We start from the raw sequence: 17,074 nt of genomic DNA, 5'->3' as shown, positions 1-17,074 counted from the left end.
GACTCAAAAGTAGTTATATGCTAATAATTTAACAATTAAATATAAATATGATTGTATTTGATCTATTTTTGTCTTCATAAGCATAACTGGAAAATGAGTAACGATTTCTTAAGTGCAAACTTTTAATGTTGATATAAGGCTTAAGATATAAATATTATTACTCAGAATCACTAGCGAGGCAAATTAAACACTTGCTTATATTTGTCCATCTGTCTGTCCGTATGAACGACGAGTTCTCGAGAACTATAATATCTGGACTAACGGGTATATAATAATTTAGGATTTCAATAATAGCGTTCTTTTACTTTTTTCAATGTAGTTTAATATTATGAAAATATATGTATTTTTATTGATTTTTTCCTATTTATATTGTATTTTTGTTTATTATGGTTTTGATATTTTCATTTTTTGTTGTTTGTAATTTTGTAGTGATATGGTTGTCCATATTTTATCTTTCACTCCTGCAGTTAAAGACTTTGGGCCACCCATGTCGTGAATCGTTGCTCTTTGTTGCACCGGCTGCAGCCCGATGATTGATTTGTGTCAACCTGTTTGTTGACTTTGGTTTTCGGTCGTGCTCTTTACATAAGTCGATTGTGGGCGGTTATTGCAACAGGCACTTGCGGAAGTAACGCAGCCAAAGCTACGACATTGCTGACTTGGCTCTGGTCACTGGTCGATGGTTTGGGTTTTGATGGGATTTGAGGGCTGACCGACGGTGCGCATGCGCAATAAACCGTTTTGTGCATAACGGAACCGCAGTGCTGTTAATTTTCGCGCTGCGTGTACGCTGCTGAATTCGTCAACGGGTCGGCTACGTAACGTCGTCAAAGTCGGGCGAGTCATGTGCTAATTAATCGTTGATGAAGCTAGGAGTTACGTGGCCCTATTTGTCAATTGGCCAACACTATACCGGAAAACTGATGTTTGTAGTAATGGTCAATATGATGAGATATGATTTCAAATTAACGCTACATTAACATTTGCTATTTACATTAATTCTTCTGCACCAAGTGCTGCGGTATATTTTAGAGTTGCCCTTCACTTGGGAAACATGTAACAGGCATTGAGTTTTGGTACTTTAAATAAAATTATTTTTGTTTTCCCCACGCTCACTTTCGTTTCTAACTAACCTATAAAAATGGCTTGTACAAGTTAGGGTCTTTGGAGACCAGTGGTATAAAGGGCTGTCGAATGGGCATCCAACTGCTTCCGCTGGAGGATAAATCACTGGCGTGTAATCCTTTAACGAGTGGTGCATGAGAGTGAATTATCTCCAGGCGATCGTGTGCATGTCCTCCAGACAAAATCCACTTCAGAGCCAAAATACCGGATGTGACCAATGCAATCTTGCCCATGACGAACGATGAGGTCGAAAGCGCCGTCAGCCATTTCAGGATCAAGGGTAGCAAAACTACTTTGGCAACGGCAACGGCAGCCAGAAGCGGATACACCATTTTCATAAGCTTCTTTTGCTTTTTGTGTTTACCGCGACCTGCGGAAAAAGAAAATAAATATATTTTTATAGTGGAAGTTTAATCATAGGCGAGTTAGGATAGACCCATTTGTCCCTTCATGAGATCATCCCTCTTTCCTTTACAGGAAGGTTTCAGGTTTATGAAGATCAAAGATAAATGTAAGTCAGGGAAAATTGTAAAGTGCACTAAGAAAGAACTTTATATATATGAGGAAGATGACTTTAACCTACCTTCGGTAGACCAGGTCTCCAGCATATTGTTTACCTCCTCGGGGCTCAAATCGTCTGTGATCAGGCTGTGCAACTGCGTTTCGGCCATCGATAGCCAATGACGCTCGACTCGCTGCCGCTCCTCGGCGGCAGCTTCCTGCTCAGCGTCCTGCTCCACGGCGGCCACGATTGCACCACCCATCTGCACCACCGGTGGTAGGGTGTAAGCTCCACCGAAGGACACCAGCAGGAGCAGGTGAAGAACGGCGATTGAAATCGAAGACTTGAACATGTTTACACCGTTGCACCGTTCTCAGACGACTGATCAAAAGTGGGCGCCCACTGCAGACTACTGCTAATGGGGCACTCTCTTCGTTGCACTCCGATGCATTTTGATTCAATTGGGTATCTGTATATTCTTGGCCAATTGATGGCCACTCTGTACCGCTATCGCTTCTCCATTGCACTGAAAGAAAGTCATTAGTTGACGAAAATTTCTATATTGAGTAATTTTATTCAGCATTGTAAATCCTATTACATCCGATATGCCGATTATTAGCATATTTCATAAAAAGTACTGCTGATCAAAAATTCATTAATTCATTCGATTTTTATTTATTATCTTACCTTTTAAGGTAAATACTCGAACATCCAGAGCTGAATAATTCATTCGTGATTTATGATTCTGATTTTTCCCAAGTGTTCTAACTTGGTTTCGCTTATTCTGTTTTGCACCGCCGATTCAGTTTTACTTGAGCGTGAACGGACACATTAAATTTTCCCTGCCTTAATGAACGGCTCACCGCCGACGTTTCACTGTAACTGTGTTTACTGTGCTTGTTACTGGGTTGTGTGCACCGCTCTTGTCGGGGGTCAATTGCTCCGACCATCACCATCAACAAGTAAAAACTCTTCATTATCGTCTGAAGGCATTTTCTCGGTGCGCTTCGGTTCACTTGCTCTTTTTGTTTGGCAGCCAGGTTTTTCCATTTCTATGCTGTTGGTGCACGGAAAAGCATTTTGGGGGAAATGCTCTGCAATTGCTTTTCTTTGTCAAAAACAAGTTGGAAACGCAGAAGTTCATTTAGATTCAGTGGCATACCTACTTATACCTACCATTAAGTTATACTATTGCATTAAATTGGATTAGCATAAGATGTGCAATTAAAAGTTATTTTTGGAAGTCTTTATTTATCTAAACTTAAAAACACCCGCAATTAAGACCACATTGTTTTCCTTATTAATTAAAGTTAATATTTCGATTTAAAATGAACCTACCGCTGCACAGTGGTTCCCCCATAGGCCAAAAATAAATCGACATTACACTGCAATGGAAGGCATTCGTATAATAAATAATGGTATTTAATATATTTAGTACTCGGTTCCGTAGTCGCTCCCGTACTCGGTAATTTCTTATGTAGAATTCCAAGTTTTCGTTGCAAAATAATTGAAAAAAAAAAAAGTTTTTCATACTAACACTTAATTTCAAACTGATCGTTCATATGACAGCTATATGATATAGTGGTCCGATCCGGCTGATTTTTTCATATACAAAAATAAGAAAATGTTGTGCTAAGTTTCAAGTGTCTACCTCAACTAAAGTATTTTTGCCCGCTTTCCCCATACAATGGGAACCACTGTGCGCTCAATGAAATTTGTGTGTCCAGAGCAGACTCAATGAAAATGATATTAAAAATTCATTAATAACATGGTCATTAACATGGAAGTCCTTGAGAATATTTTAGATTCCATTTAAAGGCTTTCCGTGAGCCCCGTGTTTATGTAAATTTCCGACAACGCCCCCTGGCTGATGGCCTGCAATGTATATAATGTAATGTAATAGGATAAATTAAATTTCACCAATATTAGGGTGGCAGCGAAGACAGCTTCTGCAATTACACAAGTTGCCTAGATGGAAGCACAGGTTGGCCGGGAAATTGAATAACGTCCAAACTGAATTAGGCGTGGCCCAGACGAGACAAATGGACTTATCATCTGGCTGGCCCGCACATGTGTAACTCTGGCCCTGTGTGCCAGCTCCACTACGAGTATAGACTCTATATATTCAGTGGGCGTCCAAAGACATTCAAATGCAAGCGCGTGTCTCGGAACTAATCGCAGTCAGCAGTCGACATTCGTTAACGCGTTTGCTGTCGTCACTTTTCATGCCCAAAACCCTGACTTACCAACTGCAAAGTGTCTGCGGAATGTATCGCAGCTCGGGTGTCAGCGGTATTTGTATTTGGTATCCGGTTGCTGCTTAAAGTTACACTACGCTGCATGGATATTATTGGGAATTTGGAAACCCCGTTTAATGCGTCTCCCTTTAAGAGTTCTAAGTGTTTAATTACTTGGGTACACATAAAATTAATTTAAGATTTATTTTTAGGTTTTGTACTGACAATAATTTAACGGTAAGCACGTCCTGAATATTATGAAAAATAACTTAGAAATAGAGAATATTATAACAATTTTTGCATATTAATTTATAAATAGGTGAGTGGATCTAATTAGTAAAGATTTAGGAAGAATATGGTTCCTAATGCTTAGTAAAATATAATTAAAGACGTCAAGATCGATCATCTTAAAGTTTACAGAGACTTGTTCTTCAAATCTTAAAATTTTAAGATAAATAAATACTTACAATTAACAGCCCATCTATGCAAAAATTTAATAATTTGACTTTATGAAGAGAAAAACCTTAAACCAAACCGTGTTATGTTTAACATAAGAAAAATGTATCCAAAAGTTAGAAGGCTAAAAAAGAAAATGTAGTTTTTGTAAAGCTGTAATATCTTATGGAGCTGCTAATAATTGTCATTTATATTAAAGACTGTGTCTAAGGTACCAGTATTTAAGACAGAGTATTTAAAATTCACTAATGGTTGATTTTGTTGTTATTTACATACTTCTTTTCCTTGCGTGCGCGTCGTTGTTATCGCTGAAAATCGGCGACGTCACTTGTTTATAGCCACCGACCGAACGGACAAATCAATGCTGGCCGAGCAGTTCGCCAACTCTACCCAAATAGGTAATCTGAATGGGTTTTAAGGCGGCACTCATCAGAGCTTCTTCAAGACGAGTGACTTGCTGGCATGGCCGCCACCTCCGGAGCTCTTCAGGCTCATTACAGCCGTAAAGAGAGCGAAGAAGAAGCCGGCCAGGCCCGTGGTGCCTACGAGCAGCGTGAGTCCGCCGATTAGGACCGGGATGAGGGTGAGGAACTTGAGCTTGTAGGCAATCAGCAGGGGGAAAAACAGCTTCTGGATCTTCTTCTTCAGCTTCTTGAGCTTGCGGCCCTCGGATAACGCAGATGCCAGGCGTTGAGAGCGACCTTGAACCAGGAGCTCCTTTGAAGTTGCACCTGGTGGCTGTGCGGCGGCTGCTCCTTCTCCTGCGGTGGCATCCAATTTATTTGAACCCGTCTCATCTGCGATTGGAGGAGCGGAAACACTAGTTAGCCACGTAATTAGATGGTCAGTCACAGCCGCCCCGAGGTTATGGTTGCTTGTCACTTGCATGACCGCATGGGTTGGATTGGAAAATAATCAAGAATCATTGAATTTAAAACTCCTATGCTAAGTCAACCAGGGAAAGGGAAAAGGGAGAAAATTAATGAGTATAGTAAGAGTACTTAGCCCGTTAGATGTCTAATAATAATGTACTTAAAACCCTTTAAGTTAGATGTTATTGAATTTTTTTAGTGCTGGCACAACATACCTTTCTAAAATATTGTATATGGTTAATTGAAGCTAAATTCTAACCATACCACTATTATTTTGGAATGTTTTAAATTATACTTTACAGAAATGCTTTTTTAAATCCTCGAGATAGGGCCTTATTATACCTCCCTTTTTTCACCAAAATATAAAAAGTTTCAAAATAGTTTTTGAAAATGGAAACTCATCTGAAATGCCAGAAATAAATGTGGAAGTGCAAGATTCCTTTAAGGTTTAGGCAGCTGTTTATTTACTATTTGAATTCGCAATTAAAACAATTCCAGTTTTGTTTAGTTAATATTTATGTTGTTGTGCACTCCAATTTCGACATAAAAATTCGCTTTAATCCATGTACTGTACCTGGATTCAGACCACATTTAATAAAGTTTTCATTAAATTTACCCACCTGCCTCGTCGCTAATCACGCTTCTCAGGGCGTCGCAGAAGTCGCGCACTTTCACCAGGGCGCGTTCAAAGGGCTCCAAGTAGGATTCCGCGCCCCGGAGCGATGCCTGTTCGCCATCTCCTGGTCCCCCGGGAAGGATTCTGTTTTCATCATCTTGATTATTATCGTCATCACCATTAACCGGGTGTGTTAAAGTCGCAGCCACCTTTTGAACTTCCGGCTCGACATCCTCCGCTTTTGGCAGCTGGCGGAGGAGTTGGCCCCGCCGCATCTGCTGGCTGATGGCCAGAACATAGCTGGATGGATCGTTGGGAGGATTCGGTTTGTAATTTCCGCCCGGCGTTGTGGAGCTCTCTTTATAGCGATGGTTATAGGCGTAGAAATTGACAGGAAGTCGTTCCGGTTCCTTTCGCCTTTCCCGGATCTCCGCTCGCTCCGGCTGCATGGAACTGTGTGCTGTCGCCTGGAGGATGAGCCAATTGTTGTGCTGGGTGAAAGGCTGCCAAGCATTCATCTCCAGCTTTAGCTGCGGGTTCTGGTTGCCGGCGGAAGTGGCGCCATTAAAGCGACTGGCACTGCACCTCGCCACCTCCATTGTTATGAGCCCGCAAATGCCGAGCACCAACACCTGTCGCTGCCACATTGTTGATTCAATTTTCCTGCGGATCCTTCGGCTGGGCTTGCCACTTCACACACGCACTCCGCACGCCGTCAAGAATTGAACTGTGAGGAGGTGAGTGTTCCGAGATCTTTGTAGACCAAATTCTACGGGCCATTCGACAATTTATGGTGCTCTCTGGTCGAGCGATTTTACGGCCTTTCGCCGAAAAATGCTGTGGCTTTTGCTTGCGGTCAAGCGCCCAGTTGATCCCCCAGATAGATTTTCACAATCAAGACTTTTACCTGGCCCACACGAAGAGAAATAGGGCAGTTAAAATGGGTTTAAAATTTAAATTAATTTAAAATAACTCAAAAACCTATATAAATCCGGGTTTTTGAGTAACATAATCAGGTTCAGAAAACTCTTTGATTCTATTTAACCTATTTGATTTATACTTAACTCATATTGTTACTATTACTTAAAGTAATGTAAAATATTAAAGTAAGGTTTGACTACCTTAGTTATTAAATTGTCTTATTAGTATCTGAAACTTTGTTGATGAACGCTTTTTGGAGTGTACACATGCAGAATGTTAGCCCGTCAGGCGTAACCGGATTGGATGGAGGTAACCGACCACCGTCCACTTCCCAATTTCCACTTATGTAAATTTTCACTGATGAAAAGCGGGCGTCTCATTGGCAGATCGAAGATCTGCCATTCAGGCATGTCGGTTTTAATTAGAAAACAATGCTTTAAAGGCGAGTTTCGGCTGTTTTCACTTTTCACCACCTTGATGGCCTGTTGCACGTTCGCATCCACAAGTCCAACTGGTGGCCTTGCACTTGTTGCACTATTCTATATAGGTTTCTGGCCCTGGGAAAGTGTACCCAATGGGTAAATTCGAGTAATTGCAGGTCCGTGCGTGCTAATTGCCTCTCCGAACTTGCCACCAGATGCCAGCGGGGTATGCACCTCGCCGCCGTGTGTTTAATCATCCACAAGTGGATGATGGGCACTAAGAGGTGAATCGGTGGGCGAAAGAGGTTGACTTTTTGCAGCAATCTCTGTAACGTTGCACTTAACTTATTGCTTTCCCTTCCCTTTACATACTGTTGGGCGACACCATTTAACTTTTTTACAAGTTGGCTACGAATATGGCCGACTTTTCAACGGTTTGCGCAGTTTAAGCCTTTCTGTAAAGCTTACTTTTGGGCTTACCTTTGAAAAGACAGTCGCGAGAAAATAAGTATCTTAAATAGTATACCTTGCTAGATTCGGACCGTTTCGATTGTTTACTACCTCCAATGAAAACAAGGCACAAGACAAACAAAAGGACATGGCTATATAGCCTATATAGCTTGATCAAGAAAATATATACTTTATACGGCAACAATTGTAACCTTTACTGCGTTGCAAGTTTATATTTACAGATGTTAGTAAACAAAAAATCATATTTGCGTCTGTGTTTATTGCCAACATTTTTATGAGAGTGTTATCTAAGCACAGGCGATGTCATTTCCGAACTAGAGCCAGAGTTTGGGATAAATCTCAATGCAATCCTCAGCCGAATGCAGCCCACATCTCGGTTCGAGTTCCGTTCGGGCTTTGTTTTTCCATTATCCGCATTCAGAATGATGTATGGGATGGAATTATGGTACTGAATAAGTTAAAGAGCCTATGTGATAATGGGGGCTTGTGGGCCATTTGCAGGCGCAAATTGTGGCTTAGACTGAATGGCAATTGAAATGTCTTTCAGAGCTTGGCCATTAACAGCTAGCCATGATTGATAGTGTCCAAAGGACCACATTCGGATGGCTTACGAATATAATGGAGAGTGACTGTAGCTTATTTCTTTCATTGTCTGCACGCGTCCGAAACTCGTATTTTATTTGACATTGTTTGGTTTTCTCATGTATGTTATGAGAATGCTGCCAACAGATGATCAGGCGTGGATCAAACTAAAGATATTTAAAGCATTTATTTTTTATTTTGCCTAATTTGCATGTGACTGCTTTTTCGACTGGTGACTATGATTAGCTAACAACTGGGACAACAGTCTTGCATTTTTTGGACGATTTTTACACTGAGATCATATTCTATGTTTCTTTATCATTCCAAAACTCAATATGTGCTTATAAATTTCTTTATATCACTTGACTTCATGTTTTTGTACATTATTTTTAAAAATCTTCAATAGAACAATTAATTATATGTAAGTGTATGTAAAATATTACAGTTTTATTGTAATATATAGAATCGCATTTAATTATGATCTGCATTTTTAACATTATACATTTTTATTCACTTGGAATTTTGTTTTTGTATCCCAGTTTGAATTCTGTTGGCAATTCTTGTTGGCAACCCGGTCAACTCAGCCGTTAAACTAGTTCAACGCAAAACTCTTCCTACGCCCAGCTTTAATGGAAATCATATATTTGATTTCGGGAATCTTCCCGTCCACACCGGCTTTTATCAGAGCGCTGCACAAGTTTTGCTTAATTGCGGAGTCACTATAATGAGTCAAAAGACCTTGTTTTTGGAGGGAAGTGAAGCGTGTGCGACACATAGCCACTCACTAAGCCACCTTTGATGGGGTTTGTTCAGTCAGGCAGCTTTAAATCGAAAGCGAATTTGGCTTTTGGCATTAGTTCTACTTGTGCTTCTCGAGCGTTCGCAGTCCGCAATGAAAGTAAGTATTGCCTGAGAATATGATTATTGAAAGGATTAAACACAAACTGATATCCTACAGGTATTTGTATGTCTTCTGGCTCTAGCAGCCATCCTGGCAACCGCCAACGCCGGTCTCCTCAGTCTGCTCAAGGGCGGTGGTGGTGGTGGCGGTGGCTATGGCGGCGGCTACGGTGGTGGCTACGGCGGCGGCTACGGAGGTGGTGGCTATGGAGGCGAGAGCACCGTGAAGGTCATTAAAGTGATCACCGATTCCGGAGCTGGCGGTGGCTACGGCGGAGGATACGGAGGTGGCTATGGAGGAGGCTACGGAGGTGGACACGGTGGTGGTTACGGAGGTGGCTACGGAGGTGGCTATGGAGGTGGCTACGGAGGTGGCTACGGAGGTGGCTACGGAGGTGGATACGGCGGTGGCAGCACAGTAAAAATTATTAAAGTGATCACCGATTCCGGATCCGGCTACGGAGGTGGATACGGTGGAGGTGGCTGGAGCTCCGGTAGCTACGGAGGCAGTTACGCTGGTGGCTACGGTGGTCAGTCCGGATGGTGGAAGACGAAGTGAGCCACTCTCCATTTAGATGTAGTCCGGATATAAACTCGTTTATGTACCTGAAAAAAAAAAACATTCCGTAGCCAAGTAACCCGAATCTTTTAATGCCAGTTATTTCCAAGTTAGCGAAACTAGTTTCAGATGATCCGCAGACTGCTTGGCGAACTTACAAATGAAGCAAAAATAAATCTTATTTAAATAAATAAAGAGCGTTTTTTTTACCTTGTAACCAATAATTATTTCCATTCTTGATGGTTCTATATTAGTATGGGACACATTCTCCAATTACCATAATGTTTGTAAGGCAGAAGGCCTTGATTATCGCTATTTTTCAATATCAACTTATAAATTAACTTTAATTCGGACTTTTAAAACTCGATGTGCTTATTTTAAATGGAAGGCTAATTTTACCTTCAGATGAAGCCATTATACTGCATACGCTGAGATTTAATCGCAGCTATTAAATGGGTTTTATGGCCATCCGGTTTTTTAACTTTTTTATTTATATTTCATAATATGCATTAACCACAGCTTACTTATTATAATATTTTGTGAACTTCTTAGCAAACGGTATCATTGAGCGTTAAGCAGATCGTATTATAAAAATTATATAAATTGCTATAAAAAGAATTTTCCACAAAAGATACATGTTTCTGCCCATTGTCAAATTGAAATTTCATGACAAATGTTTCTTAGTGGAGGGTTTAAAAACGCTACAAAAATATATTCCATTTAAGATTTGGCTCACTTAATTTAATTTAATTCTGGAATCTAATTTCTGGCTATTAAGAACGAGTTCCAATTCTGGTGAGAAATTTTCTTGAAAGTATCTCGGATTTCTTGGGTGCTCCGCGACCCAAATTAGGAAATCACTATTCTGGGAGCGAACTTAACTGTTCAGTGGGGAATGTTTTAAAAATTTAAATGGAATTGCTGAAAAAATTGATGCAAAAAAGCTTTTTTTCCAGGATCGAATCAACAGGTACGTTTCACAGTTGCAAATGTTGTTTAGCATGAGTAAAAAATGGAAAAATGTAAGGACTTCCTAATTCAGAGAAAATACCGATTTTTCTTTCCTTTAAAATATTCGTTATAAACCAAAGGTAATAAGGTCTGTGTATAAAAAGAGTTAATATTGTGCTCATAAGATAAACTCAATAAATATTTATAACTTCCCACAATGTTTGTGTAATATTAGCCTTGAAACCCAAGATGGTTGTAATTAGTTAATTTTGTGAGGCTTGACAATTTATTCATTGAACGAACTGATAAGGTTTCAATATCGATTTCTTTCATTTAAATTAAATTCTGGTTTGCCTCTCTCTTTTTATTGACAGGTAAAAAAAATACATTTTAAATGCGTAGTTATGGGAGAAGGGACAGTTTAACTTTATTCTTTAATTGTGTGTTTTTTCTACATATATATGTTTGTTATGTAAAATGCGGAATTGATTGGCAATACTATCAGCCGTTGGGCAATTTGAATGAAGGACGCCTTAACAAGCTTCCGGGTTACAAGTGCTGAAACCCAATGACAAGCTGAATCCTTAATTAAAGTTGATTTGGCCAACAGCTTTAACTCAGTCCCACAGATTTTCACTTGCAAGCAACATACATTACTCGACTCAGAACCCCACTAATTGGATGATGATTCATTTTGCGTAATTCATTATATGGTTCCCTCTAGAAATTCCTGGTGCGTTCAGTTATGATTAAAGTCAAGGGGAAATTCTCGTTCTTTTACTGGCACAAGCAAACTTTCCTCCTTGTGTTCATGGCCTGGAAAATGTTTACACAGCTGAACTGTGGACCAACTTGCTTCTTCGCTTAAATTTCCGTTGTCTTGTCTTGTGTGTTTGGGCCAGGGCAATAAACGTGGGCCATAAGGTTGCCGAATATGGGACAAACACCCTGGGACACTACAAGTGGAATCAATTGAAGCTGGAGCTGGCCAAGTTTTATTGGGATTTGGCCAAGGCAAGCGGAAGTAGTCTCCGGCAAATGGTTACAGGAAGCTTATGATATTGGTCGAGTATCTTTAGTCTGGCCCACACACGCCCACACCCACACACGCCCATTCAACACAAGAGAAACCTGCCCTTCGCTTGGTATCAGTGATTTTATTTGTATACATTTTTTTTTGCTTTTCTGTTTTTTGAAAACTTTGCTGCTTACATGCGATTTAAACTTACGGCTGGTAAATAAATAATAAAGTTAAATAAATTATTACACCTAGTGGCTACGTACAGTTAGACAGGCTAGAGCTAATCAAAGTGCGCCAGTGGAGTGAGTTGGACTTGGAAGCGGGCTGCAGAAGCGGAAGTACGAGAGGTAATTGAAAACAGCAAGTGCAGTTAGCCATAGGAATTGAAGCACAGTGAGTTGCAGATACACAGATACAGAGGCCGGGTTCAGCAACAGTAAACCCGGCTGGAAGAACAGAGCAGGGCAGAGCGATACATAAAACAAAACATAATCGATTAAAGCAAATACTAATCATTATAAAAAAATCCGCAGTGCCCAGTGGGAACGCACGTTCTGGATACATTTCATCCGATGTACCCATAGGTGCCACAGTGCGTCGAGTGAACCGTTGGAAGTGCATCAAGTCATCTTTTCTGCCCAGCAGTGCAAGTGCAAAAAGAGAGTTATGTGTATATCTAATTACAATCCGTCCGCCGTCCGTGATTTATCCACAAGATAAATGCAGCTATGTAACACTTGGGGTCACTCCTCCACTCCTCTTGCTCTTTCCTATCCATCTGGATTTCCGTCCTACGACTTGGTCACTTGCGGCGCAGCTGCTTTCGGATGCAGATGCTGCAGTTGCGGGTGGCTCTGTGCGTGGGCCGCCTGCTCCTGGTGGTGGGCTCGGTAGGCCAGCTCCTGGGCCTCGGTCAGGGATCGTCGGTCCCAGCCACCGCCACCCCCGCCGCCACCACCGGATGACCAGCCACCGCCTCCTCCGCCGCCTCCGGAGGACCAGCCAGAACTGCCGCCTGACGACTTGCCGGACATTAGCTTCTTCAGCCCGATTATGCCCGCTAGGAGCAGGGCGATCTTCGAAATGATCAGTGCCTTGCCCGCCAGGATGTAGAGCGCACCCATGGCAATCGGAATCATGCCCATCATCTTCATGGCCATGCCCATCATCATCATGCCCATCATCTTCTTCATTTTACCACGGCCTGCAAAATATATGGATAATTTGTTAATTTGTGGTTTCATTCATATAGAATTTTAAATAATAATGTTATCTAAAAGATTATTTAAAGATGAGTAAACAAACAATGACGCTAGGAAATGCATGCAAAAACAATAGTTCGAGTATCTGAATCTCAGAAGATCTCCCAAGTTGATATGGTATTTGGATGGCACCCCTGCAAATTTGGAGAAACGGTGAAAGTGCCAGCTCAATTAACCAAAGGCTGCATGGGAATATTTTCCCAGGGAAAACTCAGACGCCTTTTGAAAGAGGCTCTGGCATTCCGAATTGCCAGCACCGTGTGTGGCTTTCATTTTGCTGCCTTCATTAGGGACACTGCGGGCGATTTCACTTGCCTGGCTGCCTGACTGACTGTTTGGTAAAATTGCATTTCGACATGGGCACGTCCATGGACATGGAAATGGAAATGGACATGAAAATGGAAATGAAAATGGCGACTAATGCTGCCCAAAAGATCGATGATCGGAAAGTCATAACCAGATTTAAACAGGCATCTCAGTCGATCGAGCCAGTATTAGCCAAAAATGGCTGTGCCATTGAGAAAGTGTTGGCCAACTTGACTCTAGCTCCTCGCATCGATTAAAAATGTTGATCAATGATTTGAAAGTAAAAGAAAAACTTCATGAGGCGTGAAAGTAAGTTCACTTTTCTTTGCATCGCCTGCATTGCGATCTTGATGTGGATGCAGCCTAAGTGCTTGTGTCAAATTTGTAATTTGTAATTGACGACAGCCCGCATTCAAAATGGAAATGCCAATGCCACTGGCCTCCAAGTCGAGGAGTTGTTTCTCGTGGCCTCGCCGGAGAAACGTGGTCGCCACTTTCATTGCATTTGACATGGTCATGTCATCTAGACATGGCTTAGTTTTTGCTTTTAGAGCGTGCTACTCTGCCCTTTTAGGGTTTAGTTACTTGGTCTTAAGGTTGGGGAAAACGTATACTGGAGATATGGATAAGTAACTTCAAATATAGTTTATGTAATATAAGGCATTTATATATTGGGTTTTGAATCTGGATTATATAGGTAGCCGAGTAACACAGGCTTTTTAATTGATATTTACCTTTACTTCGAATATTATACATTATTTTTAAATAATATACTCATACCGAATATCTATTTAATTTCTCGATTTTCTAACAATTTTTGAATGCATTTTGACTTGACAATTAAATCTAGAGTGGCAGCGCATGCCATGTTTTTCGGCTGTTTTTGGACAACACGAAATTCTGGCATGACATTTTATATTCGAAGTTGTCGCCACCGTCTGTCTGGCTGATGTCGTTGTTAAGGTTTCTGGGTCAGTCCTGAGTTGCTCAACGGGTTTTCTCGTGTGCGCGTTATAAAATAACGAAAACTAAAAACAATTGCGCATTTTCCCAGAGCCAGTACAATGTGACCTCTCCCTCCTCCCCGCCTTTCTACACATTTCTCCCGCCCCCCGGCCAGCCCACTCACCATGTTTACATACAATGCAGAAATGATAAGCCAGGAAGTGGGCCAGCCAGCGGTTGCTGATGATGCAGTTGCGAATGTCACTGCCAGCCCGAGATAAACACACGCTTTGGACCACTATCACGGCTCTCTCGGCTCTAATAAGCACCTGGAAATTGCCGGCGATATGGCCAGAGTCATAGCCGGAGTCAAATTATGTCACTGTTACGCGCAATGAATACTGGGGTATTAGCGGTAACCACAATTAGACCGCCCCCAGAAAGTGATGATTGGCGCTGTGCGGTGGATCGATTTGTTTACCCAAGAAATCTTGGGTTAATTGCAGGCAATTCGGGGACAGAGGCCAGGAGATCTGATGTAATCACTGGCTATTTAGCCAGTAGGGTAAAATAACATACTTGCGATACTAATTGGAGAAAATAAGCAAACAACGTAGATGGAGCTTTTGCTGTTACTAAAAAAATGCATTTCCCTCATTGATGGCAGTGGTAAAACAATAAAAGTTGAGCTACTTTAAATTAGTATTCAGTAACTGCTTTCTAAACGAAAATCTGCTGACAGGCTGACAGGCTATGTGTTATATGAAATTCGATTCATTGGTTAAAAACTGAAGTGTTTTTCGATTTTTACCATCATTATAACCCTTAATCCTACCCAGCCCACTTACCTTCCTCTAGTCCGCGTCCAATCTCATCGGATGTGAGCTTGGGGAAGCTGACCTGCAGAGAGTGCCCGTTGAAGAAGTAGCTGAGCCGCTCGATCAGCATGTTGGTGAGCTTTGCATCCCGGTCGCTGCCGGATCGGGGCAGCGAGGACTCCAGCTCGTTCTCGCTGGCGGCCGGCGGACGGGGAGCTGTTTCCAGGCGCACCAGCTTGATGCCCTCGGCCACGTTGATGGCGTCGATGGGGGCCAGGCGGTCGATGAAGGATATGGCCTTCTTTTTCAGACATGGCACGAATCCGGCCTCGGCGCGGGTGCACTCGTCGTAGACCCTGAGGAGGGTTCGTGCTCCGGCGCTCTGGGATGGGCTGGGACTGGGCGGGCTGCCCAGCTGCTCGGTGGCCGCCCCACAACTGCTGGTGAGGAACAACACGGAGAGCAGGCTGATGAGGGCCTGCCAGGGCCACTGCTTGAATATCATTCTAAGGCACTTTTCACACTTTTCCCGGCTAACGACGACGACAACAACACTCGCGGCACACCGCGCGACAGGTGCTACACACAGGTGTGTGGGTGGTTAGTCCTTCGGCCACAAATCCTTGTCTGGGAGTCACTGGGAGCCACTTGCTCTGGCTGCTAGCTCGAATCAAACTGATGCCGAGCCTTGGCGCGCTTTGTTCTTTTATAGACCTTTCTTTCTTTCTTTCTGTCTTTCTGTGCTCGCTCAACGGCCTGTTGATCGCAATTTGATTTTCCTCGGCTTCGTCGGCGGCGACTTCGGGCCCCCAGCTCGTGCTGGCTCTTTTTCCCACTCGGTTTTCCACGGCGGTGGGAAAAAGCGTGCGTCAGTGCTGGTACTTGAGTTTTCCACAGCCCGAAGTGAATTTAGTTTCATAGTGTCGATTATCTGATGTCTATTATTTTGAGACCATATACGTTAAAGGTAATGTGTTGTGTGCTTACTTACCCAGCTATGAGTTTTCATTATATTTCAAAATTTATTTATATATTTATTTTACAGTAATTAGCTGACATAAAAATCTTATCAATTATACTAGCTATAATGTAATGTAATTAATTTCTTACACAATATATTCTATGTATTAAAGTTAAGGCAGTATAGTGTCAACAATTGGTTTTGTGAGCTAGCATTATATGAATAAAGAAATATAAATGTATCATAAACCAATTTGGCTCGAAAATAGCCAGGCTGTCATCTCCACTGCCGTCAAGATCATTGGCAGCAGCACTCCTCAATGAACCAAGGCGCCCAGCAGCGAGGCGGAGGCGAGGCCAAGGCATTTCCAACGGGTTGCGACTTGTTTTTCCAGCCGTAGCTTTCGTTGTTTATGGCCAAACATATTAGTTGCATTAGTGGTTTTTGGTAGGAGTTCGCTTTTTTGGCATTTGACCATTTCTGCAACTGGCTGCCGTTGCCGTTGACACGTTAATTTCAATTTGGCTTTTAGCAGTTTTCGCCATTCAAGAACGAGTTTGGGCCGTAAAGAAAGTCATTGCCAGCCTTTAAACGGTGCCCAATGGCCATTTTTTATGTAATGCAAATGGTAGCGCGGGTGTCCATGGGATATTCAAAGGCATTCATTCAGGTGGGTTGTATCGCATGATGGCAAATTGGTAAGCAAAATATAAAATATATACAACAAAAATGTATCTACAAATATGTACATCTGTATCTGATAGAACGAGATTCCACACACGCGATTGGCGTAGGGAAAGGAAAGCTAAAGCTGTGCTGCATAATTGTGGCTTTTTTTGCGGCTTGACTGCTGCTATGAAAACAAAACCTTTTAGCCAAAAACAAAAAGAAGCATGGGAGAAAATGCATTTTTTAGATTCTTGTTTTTGGGGGGCTTTCGCTTGGCGATCGGTTTATGTAGCATGCGCACATTAAAAGGAGTATGAGCCGGACCCAGAGGGTCGGAAAGCCATTTTCGACTAATAAACTGCCAAATTAATGGCCCGGCGGCCACAAACATTTCCCACTAATAGCCAAGCCGGCTACTTGCTGCCAACTTGCCACTGGCCCAGCTTCACACTTTAAGCGTCGGCACTTCGGAATGGGT

General features: G+C 42.1%; 4 protein-coding genes across 5 annotated transcripts; 1 reads left to right on the top strand and 3 right to left on the bottom strand.

The window, feature by feature from the left end:
* Nucleotides 1-1,032: 1,032 nt before the first annotated feature.
* On the bottom strand, nucleotides 1,033-1,979 carry LOC6614087. The gene is made up of 2 exons (XM_002038505.2): nucleotides 1,709-1,979; nucleotides 1,033-1,495 (listed from the first exon to the last, which is right to left on the bottom strand). Exons 1-2 carry the CDS (start codon nucleotides 1,977-1,979, stop codon nucleotides 1,134-1,136), a joined length of 633 nt encoding a protein of 210 aa, XP_002038541.1. The 3' UTR covers nucleotides 1,033-1,133.
* A 2,018-nt stretch (nucleotides 1,980-3,997) lies between these two features.
* LOC6614086 lies at nucleotides 3,998-6,554 on the bottom strand. 2 transcript variants are annotated; one of them, XR_004362068.1, is made up of 3 exons: nucleotides 5,813-6,554; nucleotides 4,597-5,117; nucleotides 3,999-4,444 (listed from the first exon to the last, which is right to left on the bottom strand). XR_004362068.1 is itself a non-coding variant. In XM_002038504.2 (2 exons), exons 1-2 carry the CDS (start codon nucleotides 6,453-6,455, stop codon nucleotides 4,750-4,752), a joined length of 1,011 nt encoding a protein of 336 aa, XP_002038540.1. In that variant the 5' UTR covers nucleotides 6,456-6,554; the 3' UTR covers nucleotides 3,998-4,749. The 2 variants fall into 2 exon arrangements, 1 of the variants encoding a protein (XP_002038540.1); XM_002038504.2 differs by having other exon boundaries at nucleotides 3,998-5,117.
* Nucleotides 6,555-9,003: 2,449 nt separating this feature from the next.
* LOC6614085 (ctenidin-1) lies at nucleotides 9,004-9,858 on the top strand (the record flags this gene model as incomplete). Its single annotated transcript, XM_002038503.2, has 2 exons — nucleotides 9,004-9,102; nucleotides 9,163-9,858. Coding segments are annotated over 2 exons (600 nt in total), but the record flags the coding sequence as incomplete, so codon positions are not given.
* Nucleotides 9,859-11,755: 1,897 nt separating this feature from the next.
* LOC6614084 lies at nucleotides 11,756-15,902 on the bottom strand. The gene is made up of 2 exons (XM_002038502.2): nucleotides 14,997-15,902; nucleotides 11,756-12,839 (listed from the first exon to the last, which is right to left on the bottom strand). Exons 1-2 carry the CDS (start codon nucleotides 15,469-15,471, stop codon nucleotides 12,427-12,429), a joined length of 888 nt encoding a protein of 295 aa, XP_002038538.1. The 5' UTR covers nucleotides 15,472-15,902; the 3' UTR covers nucleotides 11,756-12,426.
* Between the last annotated feature and the right edge of the window lie 1,172 nt (nucleotides 15,903-17,074).

Source organism: Drosophila sechellia, chromosome 3R (assembly GCF_004382195.2).
Source record: "Drosophila sechellia strain sech25 chromosome 3R, ASM438219v1, whole genome shotgun sequence".
Taxonomy (NCBI): domain Eukaryota; kingdom Metazoa; phylum Arthropoda; class Insecta; order Diptera; family Drosophilidae; genus Drosophila; species Drosophila sechellia.
The sequence above is the reverse complement of the archived record's forward strand: the minus strand, read 5'-3'. Positions and strand labels throughout refer to the sequence as shown.

Coding starts and splice junctions, on each gene's coding strand:
- LOC6614087 (XM_002038505.2), bottom strand. CDS start 1,979: ATGTTCAAGTCTTCGATTTCAATCGCCGTTCTTCACCTGCTCCTGCTG. Junction 1,496..1,708: donor GGAGACCTGGTCTACCGAAG/GTAGGTTAAAGT, acceptor CTTTTTCCGCAG/GTCGCGGTAAACACAAAAAG.
- LOC6614086 (XM_002038504.2), bottom strand. CDS start 6,455: ATGTGGCAGCGACAGGTGTTGGTGCTCGGCATTTGCGGGCTCATAACA. Junction 5,118..5,812: donor CGTGATTAGCGACGAGGCAG/GTGGGTAAATTT, acceptor CTCCAATCGCAG/ATGAGACGGGTTCAAATAAA.
- LOC6614084 (XM_002038502.2), bottom strand. CDS start 15,471: ATGATATTCAAGCAGTGGCCCTGGCAGGCCCTCATCAGCCTGCTCTCC. Junction 12,840..14,996: donor TGGACGCGGACTAGAGGAAG/GTAAGTGGGCTG, acceptor TATATTTTGCAG/GCCGTGGTAAAATGAAGAAG.